At 38.2% G+C, this 22,115-nt stretch overlaps 1 protein-coding gene across 1 annotated transcript in view; it reads right to left on the reverse strand.

The window, feature by feature from the left end:
• Positions 1 to 227: 227 nt before the first annotated feature.
• The window catches only part of LOC150079049 (meckelin), an 860,544-nt gene continuing 838,656 nt past the window's right edge, over positions 228 to 22,115 (reverse strand). The window contains exons 28-29 of the mRNA XM_090382499.1: positions 20,998 to 21,140; positions 228 to 367 (exon numbers count right to left, since the gene is read on the reverse strand). Coding sequence (XP_090238625.1) covers positions 287 to 367; positions 20,998 to 21,140 — 224 coding nt within the window. The 3' untranslated portion in view covers positions 228 to 286. The remainder of the gene's footprint in view (positions 368 to 20,997; positions 21,141 to 22,115) is intronic.

Genomic DNA, 22,115 nt, shown 5'->3' on the forward strand with positions numbered 1-22,115 from the left:
AACTGCATGTCAAATTTCAGTTATCTGATAAATGACATTTTTCTTTTTTATATTTATAGCATTTACATGGTTATAAATATAAAAAAGAAAAAATACAGTGATATGTAAAAAACAACCAAAGCAGATAAAAAAAAAAATTAAAATCATATACAGTGTATAACTTTGAATACCTTATATACAGAACCACAGTAATTAACAAAAACTACTCTCACTCTCTTTGTCTTTCTTTTCTTAGTATTTTTCACTGTTCTTAAAGTGAATAAAGTTGGCCATCCATGATGATGATTTAGGTGAGAAATCGCTCATCAACAAGAGCTTTTCTTACCAGATTTCTTCTACCAACACTTTCTCGTAAAATTTCTACACCCTATGGCAAGGAAGAATATAATAAATATCTGTGAATAAGTGTCAGGAAATTTTTTATCACATTTACATTGTTATAAATATAAAAAAGAAAAAATACAGTGATATGTAAAAAACAACCAAAGCAGTTAAAAAAAAAAAAATTAAAATCATATACAGGTGAACCTCACAAATTCAACAATCTACGAACCTGCTACTTAACAGAACTTTGAATTTTCCGGATTAAGAGTGAAAATATATCGTCACACATAAAAAGAAAAAAAAATTATATGCTACTCGGCATATTCTACAATGGGAGAAAAGTAAACACAGAACACAAAAAAAGTATTATATAATACAGTGGTTCCCAACCTGTGCTCCGCGGAGCCCTAAGGGCTCTGCGTACACTTCTCAGGGACTCTACGGCCGCTCCAGGAAAATAAAATAGCTAGAAATTGAATGAAATTAAAGAATTAGAAACATAAATTAGAAAACTAGAAATCACATTCTGAATAAAAATTTGCCAAGTTGAGTTTTGCGCTTTCTGTAGTAGACGATGTTCAGTCATTTTGCTGCCATTAGCCTCAAAATTATTGTAGTACGAGACGGACAGATGACATTTCAGAATCAAAGTCTACCAGAGTTTTGGTTGCATTTGCAAGATGAATTCAAAATCTTGTCTGAGAAAGCAAAATTAGTATTGCTGCCTTTCTCAATTACATATCTCTGTGAAGCGGGATTTTCTGCCTATATGTGTACCAAAACAAAATACAGAAGTCACTTAAATGAAGAACAAGACATTCGCCTGCAATTATCATCAATTGAACTTGAAATAAGAACACTGTGCAAAAGAATATACAACCACAGGTGTCTCATTAAATATTTATACATTATTTTATGTTATGTCTTAATTTAGGCTTACTGTAAATTATAATTTTATTGCATGGACATTGTACAATTGTTTAAATATCTCTTTACTTTATACTCCCTTATTATCTATCCCCTCTTCTCCCCCCCCCCATAACACTACTCTTAAATACCATTAGCTTGAAAACATAGGGTAAGCCTAAGGTGCTCCTCCATAGAAATTGATTCTAAAAAGGGCTCTGCAGGTCAAAAAGTTTGGGAATTGCTGATATAATAAATTCATTATTCCTGTTACAAAACACTCTGTACCAACCAATGAACTAAAAGCTTCGCAAAATTACTACAAGAGTAGAATAAACCTTACTAATAGAAAAAACAATGAACACCACATTTTTAACCAAATATATCTCATAATTCTCTGGGCCGCTTGCATTTCGGGCAGATACTCATTATACAGCCACAAGAACACAAAGAAAGTATTACCGTATTTGACGGCATATAAATTGCATGGGCATATAGGATGCACCCCTATTTTAGAAAGGAAAAAACGTCTTAGTTTATTTAGGCATTTACTATTTATTCTAATGTGTATAGTAGAAAAAAACTCATCCTAAACATGTGATCAGAACAGCAAGAAAAATACTAATACTGTATAATAATACATTGTTTAATTATTATTTTTAATTTACCAATACAGCAATTTAAAAGAGAAATAAAAGAATCTTAGCTACATTTAGAAAATATTTAATATGAAGCAAACTACCACTAGAATTGAAAATGAACAAAAAGACAGTGAGGGAATGCTAAAAAACATTAGTGATCTGCAAAGGAAAAGTTCAGTCATTTTGAAAACCAAAAATATCATTGCCTTCAAATCCCAAAAACTCTTCCTTTTCAATGTTGGTATCACTGTCTTCAAATAACGCAGTGTCTTCAGTGCCATCAATGGCATTACTAATTCCACTCTTCTTGAAAGACTTTGATTATTTTACCACTTATATTTCTTTAAGATTCCTTTAACTCATTCACTGTGAGGTCACGATCTGGTTCTCTCATATTTTGCTTAAATGGCTTGTTTATGGACACATCTTACTAATTCATTTCACAAATATACGTGGTCTCAATTCTAATCTCAACGATGTCCATTTCCACTTGCAGTCTGCCAAACCCATGTACTTTTTCTGACAGAATCTCAGTTATCGGTTGATTCAACTACTGCTCATCTCAGATGCCCAAATTATTCGCTATATGCACAAGTACCACCTTTCGCCTCAAAGGAAGTACTTGCGCATATGTCCGTTCTGATATTCCTTGTCAGAGACTTGGCAATTTGGAATCTCCTCTCTTTGATCTTCTCTGGCTTAAAATTTGACACAATGTCCCTCATTGTGACCAATTCATCTGTTGTCTCTACCATTCTCCCAACTTCACTAACCACTTGCAGCTCTTTGACTTCCTCTCTTTGCAACTTGATTTTCTTCAGTCCAACTTTCCTAACAGTGAGGTAATTTTCCTTGGTGATTTTAATGTTCACAACTCCAGTTGGCTTCCGTTTTCTAGTCACACCGACCCAGCAGGTCGAGATGCTGAGGCTTTTGCAATTACTAATGACCTTGCACAGATTGTTCATTTACCTACAAGAATACCAGACAATCCTAATCATACAGCCAATATGCTTGATCTTTTTCTCACAAACAACCCTTCTAAGTACACAATTGAAGTGAGAGGTCCTTTAGGCACTTCAGATCACAACTTGGTGATTGTCTCTTCTCCAATGGAACCTTTATCTCATGGCTATTCCCAACCTCGTGTTGTTTGGCATTACAAGAATGCAAAATGGGATGACTTGCGAGACTTCTTTTCTTCTTTTCCTTGGTCGAATTACTGTTTTAAAACTTCTGATGTCAACGTTTGCTCAGATCGTGTCAGTGAAATTATTTTTGCAGGAATGGAATCCTTTATCCCACACTCCACTTTAAAATCTCGTCCTTTATCTAAACCTTGGTTTTCCAATAAATGTGCTAAGGCTGTTCAAGAGAAGAATGTTGCATATTGTACTTGGCTTGTTTCTAATTCTTCAGTTTCATTTTCTGCCTACACCAAAGCTCGCAACAATTTTAAAGCAGTTATTAATCAGTCCAAACTAGAGTTTGAACAGGCTAAGAGTAGAAAACTTGCTTCTTGCCCTAATGGTAGCCGAGCATTCTGGTCTCTTGCCAAAGCTATTGGCCGCAACTTTTGCCCATCTCTGCTTCCACCTCTGTCCAAACCAGATGGTTCTGTTATCACTTCAGCCAAGGATAAAGCTGACCTGCTAGCATCCCATTTTTCTTCCAGCTCATGTATTAATGATCTTTTTGATGATTAATGATATTAATGATGGTTTTCTCTTTTCCTCTCGGCGTTACTTTTCTTCCAAACAGCTGCTCACTCTGTATAAATCGCAAATCCGCCCTGCCATGGAATATTGTTCCCACATCTGGGGTGGTGCCCCTAAAACCTCTCTTAGGCTTCTTGATTCCATTCAGAAGAGGGCAGTTAGGTTAATTAATAATTCATCTCTAACAGAGTCTCTCCACTCGCTTTCTCATAGACGTACTGTTTCTGTTGCATGCCTCTTCTACAGATACTTCCATGGGCACCGTTCTTCTGAATTGGCTTCTATACTTCCCGCTCTCTTTCAAAACAGTCTGAACACATTCCAACATCTATTTACTGTCCAACTTCAAACTCACAGAACCAACTTTTCATCTTCCTCATTTATTCATTCAACTGCTGTTTTCTGGAACAAACTTCCTTCATACGTATTTCCTGAAAATTACAATCTATAGAAGTTCAAGTCCAATGTCAACAAATATCTTCTTTCGTCTTCTCAACTTCCAACCCAAGCACGGTACTAAGTACTACAGGTTCTAATACCTCTCGTGTTTGGGGTTCACATAAAAAAAAAAAAAATTCTAAAGGCTGCAATTGGCTTGTCAGTCCACCAGGAATGAAAACTACCTGTGTATTCAATTCCCTAACGCTCTTTTTAATGACTTCAGTTCTATGGACTCTGAACTTGTCCTAAATGAGAAGAGATGGTTTCCTTAAGAGACTACCAGGAAGCCGTGCCCATATTTTTTTTATCCATAAATTCATTCCAGATTCATCCATCCATCCTTTTGGATGAACATGAACAAATACACCTTCTGGAATTTTTTCCTTAGGTGGAGTTTTTCTTTTAAATATTAAAAATCATGGTAGTTTTGTGCTACCAGCACAACAGCCCAAAACTACTGTGTAACGTGTTTTCTCATGCCCGGTAGTTTTTATTGACACCATTTTAGACACTTTGATATTCACAGTTTTGTTGGATAGTGCATCAAAATTTAGTGGGACCTCTTCCATATTTCCTATTTGGCCAAGTTCAAAAGAAGTTCATTTTCGCGCCTTTATTACAAATTTTTGTAATTCTAGTATTTTTTCTTCATAATCTGCTGGTAATTTTCGTGCAGTTAATGTTTTTGTACACATTGATAAACCATGCCTTTGCATGATCGGTAACACTAACCTTCTGTTCTGAAAAAGTCAGAATTCCTCGTCCTTCTGCTGATATCTTGGTCTTATGCATAATCATTTTGGTAGAAACACTTCTCCTAAATTCCTTTCATCAGCTACCCACTTTTTTACATCTTCTTCATGTTCTGGCCAATGTGGGGTGGGACAATGAAGATTATGTTTACTTTTTTTTAGCAGCTTGAAATTCTTTTTCTTGCTTCCGCCAGACACGTATAATTTTTTTCATAGGCGGTGGCCTAAAAAATCTTTTCGCAGCTCTGTTACCATGTTTTTTTATTGTGATCTATTATGTTTAATTTATATCTGATAGTGTAACTCAATCTCTTTTCTCCTGCACCCAATTTCTCAGGGTAAAATAGTTTAAAATAATGTCAAACGCCAAGATTGAACAATATTGTTATGAAATGGGGTTCTGATTAACAACTAGTATACAATTAATACTGTTCTTTATTTTATTTCAGTCACCCACAATGATTACAATTCATTGTCGTGATTACAGTCACTTCACACACAATTAAATTACACGGAGACAAACTCAATATCAGAAAGCCCGCACAGAACTAACTGGCCTGCCGGTCGTGCCACCTTTTAAAGGATTGGTGAACTATTGAGAAACTTGGAGAAGAATCTTGAAGCTTCCATCGGCATCTAAGGCTTTTCCGGTGTTCCCTGGTTTTCGAAACTTTTTGGAACTGATTCCAAACAACTCTGCAAGTCCAAAAGTACCCTAGGATGTCCCGTTATCCTTCAGAAATGAAAATATTCTGACTGTACGGTGAAATACAACCTGCCCGCTCGCCCTGACGCCGATGAGGGAGGGCTCACTTCTGCATGTAGGTTGCAGGGTGATTTTTCAAGGCAGTTTTTCAGAAAAAAAAGTGCATCTTATATGCTGCCAAATACAGTATATAATAAATTATTTTGTAGAATTTTCATAGGACCCCAAATTAGGAAACTGCTGAAAGTTGATGTGTTTGAAACAGAGTTAAAGGAGGTTGAATTGGCAAATGAGTGATCATTTAAAGCGGTAGTAAACGGTATTTTATATAATAGGAAAGAAGAAAACGATGAAATGTTGGTGTCTAATTTACTCAAGTGATACAAAAACATGTGCTGTAGGTGCCTCCGTAGCCAGGTGGGAAGGAACAGCAGTGCGTAGCACACGCTTCTTGATTAGACCGGGGTTCGAGCCCGTACCACCAAATACAGAGGATGCAGAAAGGTCAGGGAATGACCACCGCATATCCTGGAGCAATATGGCCTTAGTTGCTAATGCTCCTAAAATCCAAATAACAAAACATGTGCTGTCGAATGTCGTTGAAAATTCATTTTCTTCATTCTCATCTCGAATTTCCTCCTGAAAATCTGGGAGATCTGAGTGATGAACAAAGGGAGCAGTTTCATCAAGATATTTCAATGATGGAAAAGTGGTACCAAGGTTGCTGGGATCCTGTAATGATGGGGATTACTGCTGGTTCCTAGTGAGGGCGAGTAAGCAGGAACACAAGAGAAAATCCCTTAGTAGCAAACATTTCTAAGGACAATTACATGTATGCTGATTATATATTATTGAAATATAACTATTTTGCTATGATTTAAGATATTTTTTCACATGTATTACAAACTTGAATTATACTTATAGAGTGGCGGACAAAAAACTGTCACCTTAAAAAAAGTAACATTTGCAGTGAAACGTATAAGATATTGTTTGATTATAGTCATTTTGTTTGTTGCAAAGCAAAGGTATTGAATCAGATAATTCCAGGGGCTCACATCTGGTGAGTATGGACTTGGCACACCCAGGGTCCTGAGCTGGATATCATCATTCTTCTGTTTTCTGGTGATTTCCTTCTACTTCTGACTCTCTCTCTCTCTCTCTCTCTCTCTCTCTCTCTCTCTCTCTCTCTCTCTCAGAGTAACTCGGAAATTTTTTTTTTTTTTTTTTTTGGCTGGTGCAGCATAAGCCTCAGGTTTCCTTGCACTATACGGTTAGTAATAATAATAATAACGCTTCTATTGCATCACACAGTAATTGCAAGGTATTACATCAGCCATTACAGCATTGGAAGGGTATACATGCTCATTAGTATCCTGTTTTGGTTTTGCAGAGGTGTAAGCATAGCTCCATATGTTCAGTTGACACTAAGAAAAAAAAATGTGTAGCTGTTGCTCTGTCCCAGGAAGGGCTTTCTACGCATACTATCGCTGATAAAAATAGGCTGCCACCAGTCAACAGTATCCCGGGTGCTGAAATTAAAGCATGTAACTGGTGATGTGAAAGAAGACCGGGATCATGTCGTAAGAGAGTGATTATGCCTTCCCAAGATCGATATTTGAAAAGGCTATGCCTTTGTAATCGGCATGGTAGTGCTCTTGATCTCAAACTGGACTTTGAGATGGCCTCTGGTGTTGAAACAAGTGCATGAACTATCAAAGACGGCTTTTGGAATGTGATCTGCATGCCCATCAGCCCAAGAAGAAGCCTTTGTTGTCCCAACAAATGAGGAAGAAGCAACTTACTTGGGCTAAAACGCATCTTTCATGGACAAAAGAGCAATGGGACACCATCTTTTCTGATGAATCGAAATTCAACCTGCATGGCTCGGATGGGAAGCGATATATCAGAAGATGAAAATCGGAGGCATACCATCCTGACTGCATAACACAGACTGTAAAGTTCCCTGCCGGTCAGATAGTCTGGGGATGCATAACAAGCAAAGGGGTGGGGTGAATTAAGTTTATTAACAGAACGGTGAACGCAAAAACCTACACTGCTATCTTGGAGGAGTGCCTGAAACCCGTTATTAAGGATCACCACACAGACGTCTAAAACTGAATTTTTTAACAGGACTCAGCACCTTACCACACAGCAAAATTGGTAAGTTTTATGCTATTTAGATTCAATGATGAGTTTGTCTTCTTGTCTCACAAGGCTTAAAACATACACCAATGTTTTCCCTTGTATTTCTCCCTTAGGTGCAGTCATACCTCAGAAATGCTGGCATTACAGTGTTGGACTGGTGCAGCAACAGTCAGATTTGAACCCTATTGAAAATTGCTGCTACATAAGGTCATCTACAATTGCTCAGAAGAAGCGAACAAGTAAGATTCAGCTGCAGGAGAGCATTGTACAGGTGTGGTACACCGAAATTGGGCAACCGTATTACTGCCAGATTGTTGCAAGGCTGTAATTGCAGCTTGAGGAGGAACAACAAATATTGAAGACTTATTTTGCTGATTTATAGTACATAATACTATTATGTTAACTTGTCATTTCAGTTTGTATAAGTAAATGCAATAAAATGTATGTTTGGTTGTCATGACTGCCATTTGCATGATTTCCATATTTCCATTAATTACGCATTTTACTCTTTGGGAAGATATTTATGGCAATTTGGTATATCAGGTGGAGTCATTTTATTGGACTTCATTAACAGAGTTATATATCCCATCTAACAAAAGCATTTTGAACATTTCTGCAATATACAATGCAGTGCAAAACGTATTATTTGCAAAATTCACAAGTGATGCAGTTTTTTTTGTCTGCCATTGTACATCCCTTTATTTTAACATTAAACGTTGGTTTATCTTTTGATGAAGATGTGATAGACTTTTTATGGTGATTTTCGGAATCAGTGTGTTTATTTCCTCCAGAATTACATATTTTCATTGAAGAGGCATGACAAAAAAATTTTATTGTTGGCTAGTGTAATAGGTCTGGCAGGGAATCCAGGATTATGTGCTTTTATATTAGCAAACATGTATGCTGCTTCTGAGCTGTTAGCATTCAATATCTTGCAGAGTTCTTCATCTATGTATTTACTGTCGAGCAAGCCTTGTAGTGATTCCCTTTTGACTTTCATCTCGAGGTCACTGGTGGGATCTGTTTTTATGGAAGTCAACAGTGACGATATCTTGGTTTCGTTCGATGTGGACTCCATATTCACAACTATACCCTTAGAAGAAGCTAAAACATCTCTCCTTCAAACAATAGACAGCCATACTTCAGGGGCTCACATCTGGTGAGCATGGCACACCCAGGGTCCTGAGCTGGATATCATCATTCTTCTCATGCTAGTGATTTCCTTCTACTGCTCTCTCTCTCTCTCTCTTGGGGTAATTCAGAAAATTCTTTTTTTTTGCCTGGTGCAGCATAAGCCTCAGGCTTCCTTGCACCATATGGTTAATAATAATATACTTCTGGGAAACCCAAGACCTCTACCTATCTCAGAAATAACAACTCTCATAGATCTTTCCATAGGAAAGCCATACTTTACACTCAAAGAGGGATTCTATATGCAGATTTCTGACCTTAGCATGGGAAATGCCCTTCCTCCTCTAATGGAGGAAATTTTTATGACAAAATTTGAAGATTTCTTGGAAAACCAACCGAATAAGCCTAAATTCTGGAGCAGGTACGTCGATGATATTATAGCTATGTGGAATCATAGTACAGAAAACCTACATAAATTCTTTGAGACTCTCAACCTCCACCACCACCAAAAAATCAAATTAAAATGGAAATAAAAAACAATGGCAACCTTCCTTTCATAGATATCATATTCACAAGAAAACCCACAGAGCTACATATGGAAGTTTACAGGAAGCCCACTGATACTGGAATCATATTAAACTACAAATCCTGCCATCCTTTCTCAACAAAAATCTGTGTTCTAAATTCCTTCATCCCAAGAGCTTACAGAATGTGCTGAGAAGAAACTACAACAGGAAAGGCTCAAGCTAATGGGAGTGCTGTGGCTCAGGGGAGAACTGAGGGGGGCAGTTGCCTTCTGAATCACAGACATTTAAAATGCACTGCTTGCATGATGTTTGTGGAGCAATCGGGTACGGGACATGATATTGCCATGGGGGATGTCTTTGTGTGCGTGCGATGCAAGAAGTGTAACGAAATCAGGTGACAACTCAACGTGGTTATGGGCCTATATGAGAGCTTGAAGGACAGGGTGGATGCCCTTGAAGGATCTAAATTGAGGGGCCCATCAAGCTCTCAGGTGCCCACATCAATGCCAGAGCTTGCACTTGGTCATCACGCAATACAGCAGCAACCCCCAAGGCAGAATGCACCAGTCTCACAGGAACTAGTAGTTGTTGGTGACTCTATTGTCAGGGAAATGGGGAACATGCTTTCTAAAAAGGATAGGTGGAACAGGACCAGGGTATGTCTGCCAGGGGCAAAGGTTGATGACATTGTAGAGTGGATATCATCTTTTAAGGGCACAAAAGGTGATATAGTTGTACACGTTGGCACTAATGATATTAAGAGTAGAAGACCAGCAGAATTACTTAACAAGACAAGTACAGGTCACTGTTGAAAAAAAGCCGTGAATTAGGGTTGAATTTGAAAGTGTCTGCAATTCTGCCCAGACATGATAGGAGGTAGTATATGATGAGAGCCTTGTCAATCAATTCGGCCCTGGAAAGATTGTGTAAGGCTCAAAGGGTAGAATTTTTTCAGCCTGGTCTGTACTTGTTAACAGGAGAGACTGCTTCTACACGGATGGGATACACTTAAATAGAAAAGGTGCAAGAATATTTGCTGATTCTGTCAAAGCAGTGTTAGGTGCGTTGGAAAACTGCTAGCTTTTGGAGGGGGGATACATTAACAGTAACCACTGGCAGAGGTGAAAGAGTGATTCTTGCACTGCTTCTATTGGAATGAGCAGCAGGCTGGAAAACAAGATGCAGGATATTTCAGAGACTGCTGGGAGTCATTGCAGTACAAGTGAACACATGAGTTGTGTTAGGGTAGCTAAGAATAAGAACAGGTGCATGTATACTTGCGTGTACACCAATGCTAGGAGTTTGGTAAATAAATTTAATGAATTTGTGGTATTGCTCAAAGCATCAAAGGCAGAATTGTTGGAATATCAGAAACGTGGTGTCACACAGATATAAGGAATGCAGAACTTGAATTTGGGGAGTACAATGTGTACAGAAAGGATAGACAGGATAGAAAGGGAGGAGGGGTTATTTTATTAGCTAAGAAACACATAAAATCCAAGGAAGAGAAGCCAGTCGACATCGCTGGGCAGTGCAGTGTTGAGTCAGTTTGGTGTGACATAAGCATTGGGAGATGCTTATGTCACACCAAAATTGAGAGTAGGAGTGTGCTATAGGCCTAATGACTCTGATGAGTATAATAAGAAACTGTACAGGGAAATAGAGTGGGCCAGTAAATCAGAGAGTCATATAATGGGGGATTTTAATTTCCCAGATATTGACTGGAATTTGTGGGTTGGTCACTCATACACTAGCACGGCTTTTGGGTATTTATTGGATGACTGTTTTCTACATCAGCATGTTCGGGAGGCAACTAAAGGGAGTAATACTCTTGATCTGAATATCAGCAGTGATTCTTCATGGATTTAAGAATCTGCAGATAAAGGAACTACTAGGTGGCAGTGATCACAGTGTGCTGAAGTGGGATTTACTCAAAGAGGTAACTACCATCAGGGGTAAAGGGAAGTGTTTTTGATTTCATAAAGGCGACTACGATGGTCTGAGACAGTATTTAAATTCTATACATTGGGACCAACTGTTGATGTTACCAACAGCAAATTCAAAATGAGAAGCATTCAAAGAATTAATCTTGGAAGCTACTAGACTTTTCATACCAACAAAGAAATATTGTTCAAGATTTAGGCCTAAATGGATGTCAGATGAACTAATTAGACATGTGACAGAGAAGAAAAATGCATGGGATACATATAAATTATCATGTGACACAGAAGCCTATGATGGGTATAAGCTGGTCTGTAACCAAGTCACAAAAGAGGTTAGGCAGGCGAAGCCAGATTACGAGAAATCTTTGGCAAGGGATGCAAAGAAAAACAGCAAAGAGTTCTTTACTTATGTAAACTCTAGAAGGAAGCGGATGAATCAGATTGGTCCACTTGATATCGATGGTTTAACTGTTGATGATCCTGCTCAGGGAGCTAACAAACTAAATGAATATTTTGCATCTACATTAACACATGAGGATTTATTCAGGGAGGGGAATGCCAGAGGTGTATTAAACTCTGGCAGTAAGCTTGATAATCTTGAAATAAATAAGAGTAAATGGAGGAGAAAGTGTTGAAGATAAACATAAGAAAGGCACCTGGGATGGATGGAATCTATCCAGTTATATTAAAGGAGGCGGCAAAGGAAGTAAGCAAACCCTTAGCCATAATTACGAGAGCTTTCCTGGACTCAGGGGAGGTACCCATGGACTGGAGATGTGCAAATGTGACCCCAATCCACAAAGGAGCATCAAAGGGAGACACAAGTAATTACAGACCAGTTAGTTTAACTTATGTTCCAGGGAAATTAACGGAGGCACTGGTTAAAGAAGCATTGCAGGATCATCTAGACAAGACTTCAGTTATAGCTCGGCCACAGCATGAGTTTGTTAAGAGGAAGTCTTGTCTGATCAATTTGATTGGATACTATGATGTAGTTACAAAGGAACTGGATGGAAAGAATAATGTTGATATCATATATTTGGATCTTAGAAAGGCCTTTGGTACTGTTGCACATAGAAGACTGCTGCACAAATTGGAGCAGTGTGGCATTGGAGGCAAATTGCTGCTATGGATAAAGGGATGGTTGAATGGGAGAAGACAGTGAGTGGTAATCAATGGACACTGCTGTTTGTGCACTAATGTTATTAGTGGAGTCCCTCAGGGTTCAATGTTGGATCCATTGTTGCTTTCTGTATTTATAAATGATATTGATTATGGTATATCAGGCTTAATGTCCAAGTTTGCAGATTGTACGAAGGTTGGCACTGTTGTTAATGATACTAACGACAGTATGGTGATGCAACAGGCTCTAGAAAAGTTAAGCAGATGGGCTGAGAGGTAGTAAATGAAGTTTAACATTGACAAATGTAAAGTTCCATGTATGGGAAACAGTAACTGCAGAGTAACGTATGAACTCTGTGGTACTACACTGACAATGGTAGAGAATGAAAAGGACCAGGAGGTAATTGTGCAGGCAGATATAAAGTTTTCTGAGCAGTGCAGACGGTCTGAAGAGTATCTCATGGTGTCTGGTCAATGATATACAGGAATTTTTCTAGCAGGGATAAGGAGGTGATTATCCTGTTGTATAAGGCAATGGTAAGACCACACCTTGTGTACTGTATACAGGTCTGGAGGCCTCATTTTAAGAAGGATGTAGAGACATCCTTCTTAAAATGTGTACTGACATCCACAGGAAGGGGCAACAGAAAATTCCAGCTTCCAGCCAGACACAAGGAGAAACCATTTACAGAGGAGGAAGTGGATGCGACAATTAACAAAATGAAAAAAGAAGAAAGACTGTTGGAACAAGTACAGAGAAAGGCAACAAAATTAGTGAATGGAACGAAGGGTTGCTCTTACGAAGAAAGGCTTACATTTTGCAAATTACATTGTCTGGAGACTAGTCATCTGTGAGCTGATCTGATTGAGGTGTATAAAGTCTTGAATGGTTTGAGAATGCTCAATGCTGATGGGATTCTTCCTCTTGCTCAGAATAATTGCCTGAGAGGGCATAAATTCAAATTGAGGAAAGATGGCTTTAGGATAGATGTGCAGAAGTTTGCCTTTAGCCAGCGGGTGGGTGATTGCTGGAACAAACTTCCATCTGTTGTTCTTGTAGAAGTTGATAGCTTAAATAGATTCAAGGCAGAAATTGACAAACATTTGGAGTAGTGGATGGGTGAAATAAGGGTTTTTTTTTTTTTTTTTTTTTGGCTGATGCTATATAAGCATGCTTTCTTGCATCATGTGCCTTTGCTAATGCTAATGATGAGAGTCAGATGCCAACTGGAACTGCCTATAGTATGTGGGGATGGAGCTTGCCTTGTATATAGAAGAGCAATAAGACTAAATATGGAAAATAGGATGATTAACCTCTCCCCGATCTCCCAGACTTCGTACAGCCCAGATTAAAAGCCAAAAGTCTATCTCAGTGGCAAGACAGTTTCATCCTGCAGTGGACAAATTAAATCTAGATATTCTTCTCCTTCAGGAACCGTACAGCATCCATGGAAAGGTCTCTGGTTACCCCTGGCTTTCAAGAAAATCTAGACCACAAACCAACTGTGTCTCGCTGTAATCCAGACTTAGTAGTAACATAGACAGAATCATTTTGCACTCCCCATGTAGCTGGGCTAGAATAGAAGGCAGCTTTGGCCATATTGCAGTCTTAAAAGCCTACTTCCAATTTGGTACTGACATCCTCCCACACATAGTTCGACTTAAACAAGCTCTTGACCTCCCAGAGAACACTGATGTCATTATAGCAGCCAATTCGAATGCCTGGTCAACACGATGGTTCAACACTCTACTGACGCAGGAGGAGACGTGTTAGATTGAATTGATTGCCTCACGTAGTCTTGAAATCATCAATAGACCAGACAACCAACCACCTACTCTTCGGGAACTGGAGAGTCTAACCTGGACATCACTCTGATTACCCCTTCTCTTTGTAATAGACTCCTTCAATGGCAGGTGCATGACACTGCCACTACTAGCGCCCATCGTCTCATCACCTACAGTGTTACTGATTCTGCCATCCCTCATCAAGCATCTATCCAGGATATTGCAAGATTCTCTACTAAAACAGTGAACTGGGACCGGTTTGACAATGTAATTCAAGTTCTTCATGACCCAGCTAGAAACTCCTACCAATCAATGACCAGTGTGCAAAAAACAGACTTTGTGCAGAGTCTGCTTCTCAAAGCTTCAGAGGCTTCCATGAAAAAATGTTCCAGGAACTCGAGATCTGTACCATGATGGTCACAGGAGTGCTCTAACCCCCGAAATTCTCTGAAGCATGCTTGCAAAGAGTACCAATGCAAGCAAAGGACTGAACCTGCTCACATTGTAGAACAGTAAAGAGACCAATTCAAAGCAGTCTGCCATGAATATACTGACAAAATTTACCATACCAAGCAGAGTTTCTGGCATTCTCTTGTCGAGACTGAGGTGAACTGGAATCCGTGGGGTTTAAAATAGTCTACAAACTCGTCAGGAATAAGCTGGGATCCAATAATGTCATAAACCCTGTTCACTCTGATGACTCATCTAAGGCTACACACTGGGAAGATACAATCAACCGGATTTTGGATGAACTAAAATATCAGGTCAACACCAACTCTGACATCCACAGGAAGGGGCAGCAGAAAATTCCAGCTTCCAGCCAGACACAAGGAGAAACCATTTACAGAGGAGGAAGTAGATGGGACAATTAACAAAATCAAAAAAGAAGAAAGACTGTGCAGCATCTCTGGACCCTAGCTACAATGATACTTCTTCAGCTATTCAATACCTGTCTGAGCGAGGGCAACTTTGGATGCTAACCTGAGCCTGTTACTCAAGGATCTCATAGGTACCTCAAAAGCATACAGCCACGCTGCGCTGCTTCCCATTCTTGGGCAACGTTTTTGAGAAACTGCTGCTCTCCTGCTTCCAACCTTGATATGAAGCCAATGGTTTGGCATCCCCTTTTCAATTTGGATTGAAATCAGGGTGCTCCACAACTGATGCCCTATTTAAAATTCTCAAAGTGGCAGAACAGTCAGATGAAACTTATGTACTGGCAATCTTCATTGGCTTCAAAGGAGCTTTTGATACAGTGTGGTGGCCGGGTGTTCTCCAGAAGCCTAGAGTCGCTAACTGTACCTGGAATTACTACCACTGACTCGAAAACTACTTTTCTAACCGCAAGGTCAGCATCAAAACAAAATATTACTGCATCACCCAACGTTTAACCAGAGGCTGTCCCCAGGGTTCCATCCTGGAGCCAAATGTTTGGAATATGATACTCGACAACTGGCTCCTGAGGGACCACCCAGACACCACTCAGCTTTCTTATGCTGAAGACATGGTTATTATCATCATAGGGCTCCCCTCCCACACCACCATAGAAACCCGGCTGCAGTTGTTCTCTCTGCCTTGTCTGTATGGGCCATGGAAAATAAACTTACAGTCTCCGCTGAGAAGAGCAGAACCCTCCTATTGAAAGGCAAACTGGACTTCTCCACATGTTCAGTGGGCAGCCATATGTTTTAATGGCTGCCCACTGAAAAATTACCGATCGGTGAAGTACCTAGGAGTAATTTTGGATGGTCGGAGAACTTCCATCCCCCATATCCAAGCTATTAAAGAAAAGATAAAAAATTACATCACTATGTTAGCATGCTTTACCCGCAAGGACTGGGGTCTAAAAGGACTGACTCTATGCTTTCTATATTCAGCATATTTATACCAATTGTCACATGGTATGGTACCACCGAATGACTATAGTGCATGCACAACATCAAATTCAGCAAATTCAACAACTTATGCTACTTCAACAAATGACTCGCACGTGTAGAACGACATCAACTGCCACCCTACAGGTACTAACAGGCTGCCCCCGCTCTTGGACCTCCATGTTGCTTTTATTGGACTCTTACATGCCATTAAGAAGAATAAGGAAGCAGAATTACTCGCTATTCAAACTTGTAGCGATACCAATATCCAAAAGGAACAGAAACGTGTGTGGTTAGAATTGATAAACTTATGGCAAAAACTCGCTGGAATAACTCCACAACTGCTGCAACTACTAAACTTTTCCTCCCTGATGTAATCTACACCAACAAACAACGTTCCACTTGGTTCTTCCCTAATGTCTATGCTTCCTTCCTATTAACTGGCACAGGTCCTTTAAAAGACACCTTCTAGAGTTTGGCCTAGCCGAGGATGCCCTCTGTACCTGCGGAAAACTGAAGACTGGGACCACGTGATGTACTCATGCAAGATATACTTAGACTGCACCTAGCACTCTTCTTGCTCCTTTTCCTGGGGGTAGCCTACACTCTGCCACCCCCCCCGCTGTCTTCCATTTTCCTGTTTCTTCTCTGCTCTCTCCTTGGTGCCTCCCCACTCTCACTCCTGCAAGAGTGTGGGGCGCCTCCGTAGCCAGGAGCAGCAGTGCATATCACACACTTCTTGATTAGACCGGGGTTCGAGCCCATGACCACCAAATACGGAGGATGCGGAAAGGGCAGGGAATGACCATCGCATATCCCCGGAGCAATATGGCCTTAGTTGCTAATGCTCCTTAATACCAAATAATATAATAACAACAGCAAGAGTGTGGATGGCCCGTCACATGTTTTTCCATTCCCTGGCTCCTTGTGCCAGTGAATGGATTCTGGGAGGCTCCTACCTGGTGATCGTGCCTCCCAGTAATGCAGAGGCCAGTCAAACAACACACTACTCACACAACCCACACCGACTGGCTTTGCAATGTTTTGCAGCATCACAGAGTACTTAATGCAGATTTGTGAGAAACCACAGGAACCACCTAACAATAACACTATGTCCACTATATATATATATGGCAAAAGATGAAATGCATGTAATAGCCAATAACACCTAAAGAGGGATCACATCATGCTGATCAATTACTTCATTTATGACAAGTTTATCTGCTTTCCATTCAGTTAAGTTGCAATTTATAAATCAAAGATAACCATATAAAGTTGAAATAAAGTAGTTTAACCTGTTACACATTTGTGGTATCAATGTGTATAAACATTCAATGGTACTCCAAGTGCTGTGCTAATGAATATTCATTCTTAAGCAGTCAATATATAAGTGGTTTAAAAGTAAAGCCACATGAAATGAACTACTTGTGTAGATCTGGTGAGTATGGGCTTGGTACACCCAGGGTCCTGAGATGGATATCATCATTCTTCTCTTCTCTTCTCTTTCTACCCCCCCCCCTCTCTCTCTCTCTCAGGGTAATTGGAAATTTTTTTTCCGCTGGTGCAGCATAAGCCTCAGGCTTTCTTGCACCATATGGCTAATAATAATAATAAGAATACACAGTTTGTTTTTATTTATACTGAGCACTCATTTTTATTTTTCATAGACATGGAATACACTTTTTATAAAATTCTAAATTTGTTCTGATTTACTCAGTTCAAAAGCTCACTTTTAACTATGAATTCCACGACTTTTACTTTTCAACCATATTTATGAATTTTTGGAATGTTATTTCTCAACATTTTGAAACTTATGGCCCAAAATGGAATGAGCACATCGAATGGGCACATCTCTTATCTGTGCTTCCAAGCAGTAACAGACACAGTGTTAATGGATGACAGCAAGAAAATACTGCAGCTTTGAAAATCAGAGGATGTGAATGTAATGAAACTGATTTTCATATCCTGTGATTTCAAATTAGAAATTTCAATTTTTTTAAAATATTTTTGTTTATACTTTTTGTTTCTAGTCCAGCATGGTCAGAGGGGTTTACAATTAATCATTTTAACAATGAATACAATCATTAACTGTATTTACACAGGCTTGAACCAGCTCATTCAAGTATGTGCACTACTGGAATCTTGTTTGATTTAAGCCTGAAATTGAAAATATTCTCTGGTATTCAGATTTAGAAGCTGATAAATTTGAATCACACAATAAATAAATAGATGTAGAGTACTGCTACTATTACTACATCAAAAAAAGAACAACTTGTTTTAGAATTTTTTACTGTATTATTTTTTGAGAAGTTCTTTTAATTTTACTCTAATGTTCAAGTTAAAACAATAAAAATATGTTCAAACGTATACAGTGAAACTTCTCCTAACGGACACCTCTCGTCAACAGACATCTCTCTACAATGAACATTTTCAAATTCCCCAACTCATCTCCATTGGTTTTAACGTGTTTGCAGCTTCTGTCTAGCAGACATTCTCTGTAACGGACGCGGACAGGCAATCTGCACTGTTTCGTTTAGATTAGCACTTAATTTGATCTCCCAAAAACGGACAGCAGGCGAGCTCACGGCCCTTTTTCTAGGAATGTTTCTTCCACGTATTGCCTCAACCGTGTGTTTATTTTCTATTTCCGATTCTCTGAATTTTATCAAGGTTTACGTCGCAGTTCTAAACCCTTTTTCAAGAATTTTAAGGCACGTGTAAAACTTCTGATGAATTCGGTGTGTGCAGGGGGGGGGGGGGAATATGGTCGGCCTTTTGTCTTTTCAGTTTCAGTTTTGTTCAGTGTCGTGTGAAGTGCACAATGTCTTCTCGTAAACATTTAACTTTAAAAGATAAAGTCGAACTCATTAATGCGTATGATCGGCAAAAAAATAGTGTTCGCAATCTCGCTGCAAAATTCAAAATCGGGAAGATGCAGGTAAGTGACATCCTAAAGAAAAAAAATGAACTGCTCAAACAATTTTGGCAACACGGAAATGATCAGGTTCGAAAATCATTCCCGAAAACTGTTGGACTTCAAATTTGTCGCGCACGTGCTACAAAAATTCCCATTAATGGGCCTATTATTAGGGAAAAAGCTTTGGAGGTTGCAAAATCTATGGGAGTAAATGAGTTCAAAGGTTCTGTGGGATGGCTAGACAAGTTCAAAACTCGGCATAAAATTTCTTGGAAAACCGTAAGTGGTGAAGGTGGATCTGTTGATACTGGGGTTGTAACAGAGTGGACCATCAAATTGGAAGATTTATGTCGTGATTTTGAAGCTAAGGATCTTTACACCTGTGACGAAACAGGGTTGTTTTTTTAAAGCTCTTCCTGAAAAAACAATGAGTCTAAAAAACAAAAAGTGCCAGGGCGGAAAAATTTCTAAGGAACGCTTGACTGTACTATTGTGTACAAATATGCTGGGAGACTTTGAACAACCTCTTGTTATAGGAAACCCACAAAATTGTCGTTGTTTCATGGGCATAAAGTTGAATCTTTTGGATGTTGACTGGAAGTCTAATAAAAAAGCGTGGATGACACGAGATATCATGAGCGAATGGATAAGTCAATTTAACCAAAACATGATTCGTCAAAACAGAAAAATTATTCTTTTCATGGATAATGCTGGATCTCACCCGCACATTGAATTGTCCAACATTCAAATAATTTTTCTGCCACCAAACACATCTGCAGAGTGTCAGCTTCACTACACAAAACGTGTTTTAAGACATCTCATTGCAAACATGAACGATGTAACATGTGCGAGTGACCTTGCAAAGAAAATCAGCATCCTAGATGCGATTCAATGGATTTCCTCTTCAGTAAATGCAATTAGAAAACAAACTGTCGTGAACTGTTTTGTAAAGTCTGACTTCTCAAACGCAAAAATTGAAGTTGTGAACAGCAATATGGAGCACCAAGAAGAACAAGAACTTCAACATCTATTGATAATGTACGATACTTCCGCTACAAGTGACCCTGGCTACAAAGATATAGACTCAAACCTTACTACAGAAGATGGTGCTCTAGATATCAACGACATTATCATCGATATTTTTCAAGAAGTTCCTCATGAGGATGAAGAAATGGAAGGAGGTCATTCTGTCGAAGAACATATTAACGACGAACCACCGATGAATATAGAAGAAGCGCTCATACAAATCAATCATTTAAAAATGTTTTTCGCCGCTGAAGAAGATACTGAAGGACTTTCGATGGTTTCTTCCTCCAAACAAATGTTGAAAACAAAATTATCAGCCGGAAGAAGGTGCAGAAGAAAATAAGTGATTACTGTATGCATTTTTCTTAAGATAAAGTCATAATATGCATAGCACAATTGTATGTATATTATTTACAAAAATATTGTGCAAAATCTGTATATAATTTAATTTAATTTAATTTTACATTAAACGTTTAACGATTTTTCTTTATCTCTTGTGTATGTAATTGTATATTATTTACAAAAATTTTGTTCAAAATCTGTATATATTTTAATTTAATTTTACATTAAACGTTTAACGATTTTTCTTTCTTTCTTTTTTTTTTTCTCCCTCAGACTTCTTGTTAGCGGACACTTCTCTCTAATGGACACATTTTCGTTCCCCATGGCTGTCCGTTAAAGGGAAGTTTCACTGTATATGTAAATATTTTCATTTAAAAACTACAACATTCAAGAAAAAAAGTTGCTTCAGAGTGGACCCCAGCAGAAAACTCACTGCTGAAAGAGTTAAAGATAAACATTTTATAATGTTTCTTTTTGGGAGGATGGTGGGGGGTAGTTCAAAGTTTGTTGTGATAAGATGCTATAAGATTTGAAAGTAAAAGCATATCACAATTCAAGAAATTTTTATTGGGCTGTTTGTAATTATATATGACACACCACATTTTGTTAAAATTAATAACAATCCATAAATATCACTGAATTTTCTTGAATTATGATTTAAGATATATGGGACTTTTAAAATAACAAATGGACATACCTTTCCAATAATAAATGTCAATATTGCAGCAAGGACAAAATCCTGAGATGCTAAATCAATGATAGAGAAAAGCAGAACATCAAACACAATCAAAGTGATTTCATGACCATACAGGAGTACAGCATCAAACGAGTGGCCATTATCTAGTAAAGAAAAAAAAATGTAATTTTTTCTTCTATTTTTATTGCAAAATATAATAATAAGGTTGGTAATGATGAATTGCATTTGTATGTATGCAAGTATGTATATTCTTTGTGTTCTCACTAAAACATAGACGTGATTATCTGAAACTTACTCTTAGATTATAACTGAATAAAAAGAATATGCATATCTTGGGAAACCCTTTCATCTATTCTTCATTATTTGGGTTCTGATATCTGTAAATAATACACTTCAGAAAAACCATTTAATCAAAAGATTAAAATAATTTATTAATCCCAAAATGTAAAGCTTTTTACAGATGATTTTAATATATTTTTTTTGTTTTATCAATTCAAGGCAGAACAGTTAAAACAATGGCATCACAGAAAGAACCTTAAACTCTAGACATTTATGTAACAAATCAGAATAGTAAACATTAGATAAATATAGTTTACATACCATTTTCTCTTCGATTTTCATCTTTTTATTATAAACAAAGCATTTAGTAAAGTTAAATAATGCTCAATACTTTATTGAGCAATATTTAACTTTGCTATACACTGAGAACATTTCAGCCGTAATGATCCAAATTACTTAAAAAACTTGCATTTCTCACCAAAAGGAAATTATAGGTATAAATAATAGTAGTGGCAAATAATGCAAGCAAGCTTTTATAGCATCAGCAAAAAAAAAAAAAAAAAAAAAACAAACCTGTACATAATTGACAAAACCATGTTGTGAGTGGTACTAGTAACCCATCTGCACTACTAAGACAACTTCATGTTCTGACCGCATAATTTCCTCAGTTGGCACTTATTGTGGGATTACTGCTATCCACATTGCCTTGCTTTTTCCAATATTAAATTCAATTGTAACTTCACAGTCATTTTCTACCTAATTTTTCTACATGTTGCAGTAGCATACCATGATTATTCTCATTAACCACTGTGTCAACAAAGGCATAATATCTAAGTTTC

Source organism: Mastigoproctus giganteus, chromosome 10 (assembly GCF_048544385.1).
Source record: "Mastigoproctus giganteus isolate SK-2022 chromosome 10, ASM4854438v1, whole genome shotgun sequence".
In the NCBI taxonomy this organism is placed as follows: domain Eukaryota; kingdom Metazoa; phylum Arthropoda; class Arachnida; order Uropygi; family Thelyphonidae; genus Mastigoproctus; species Mastigoproctus giganteus.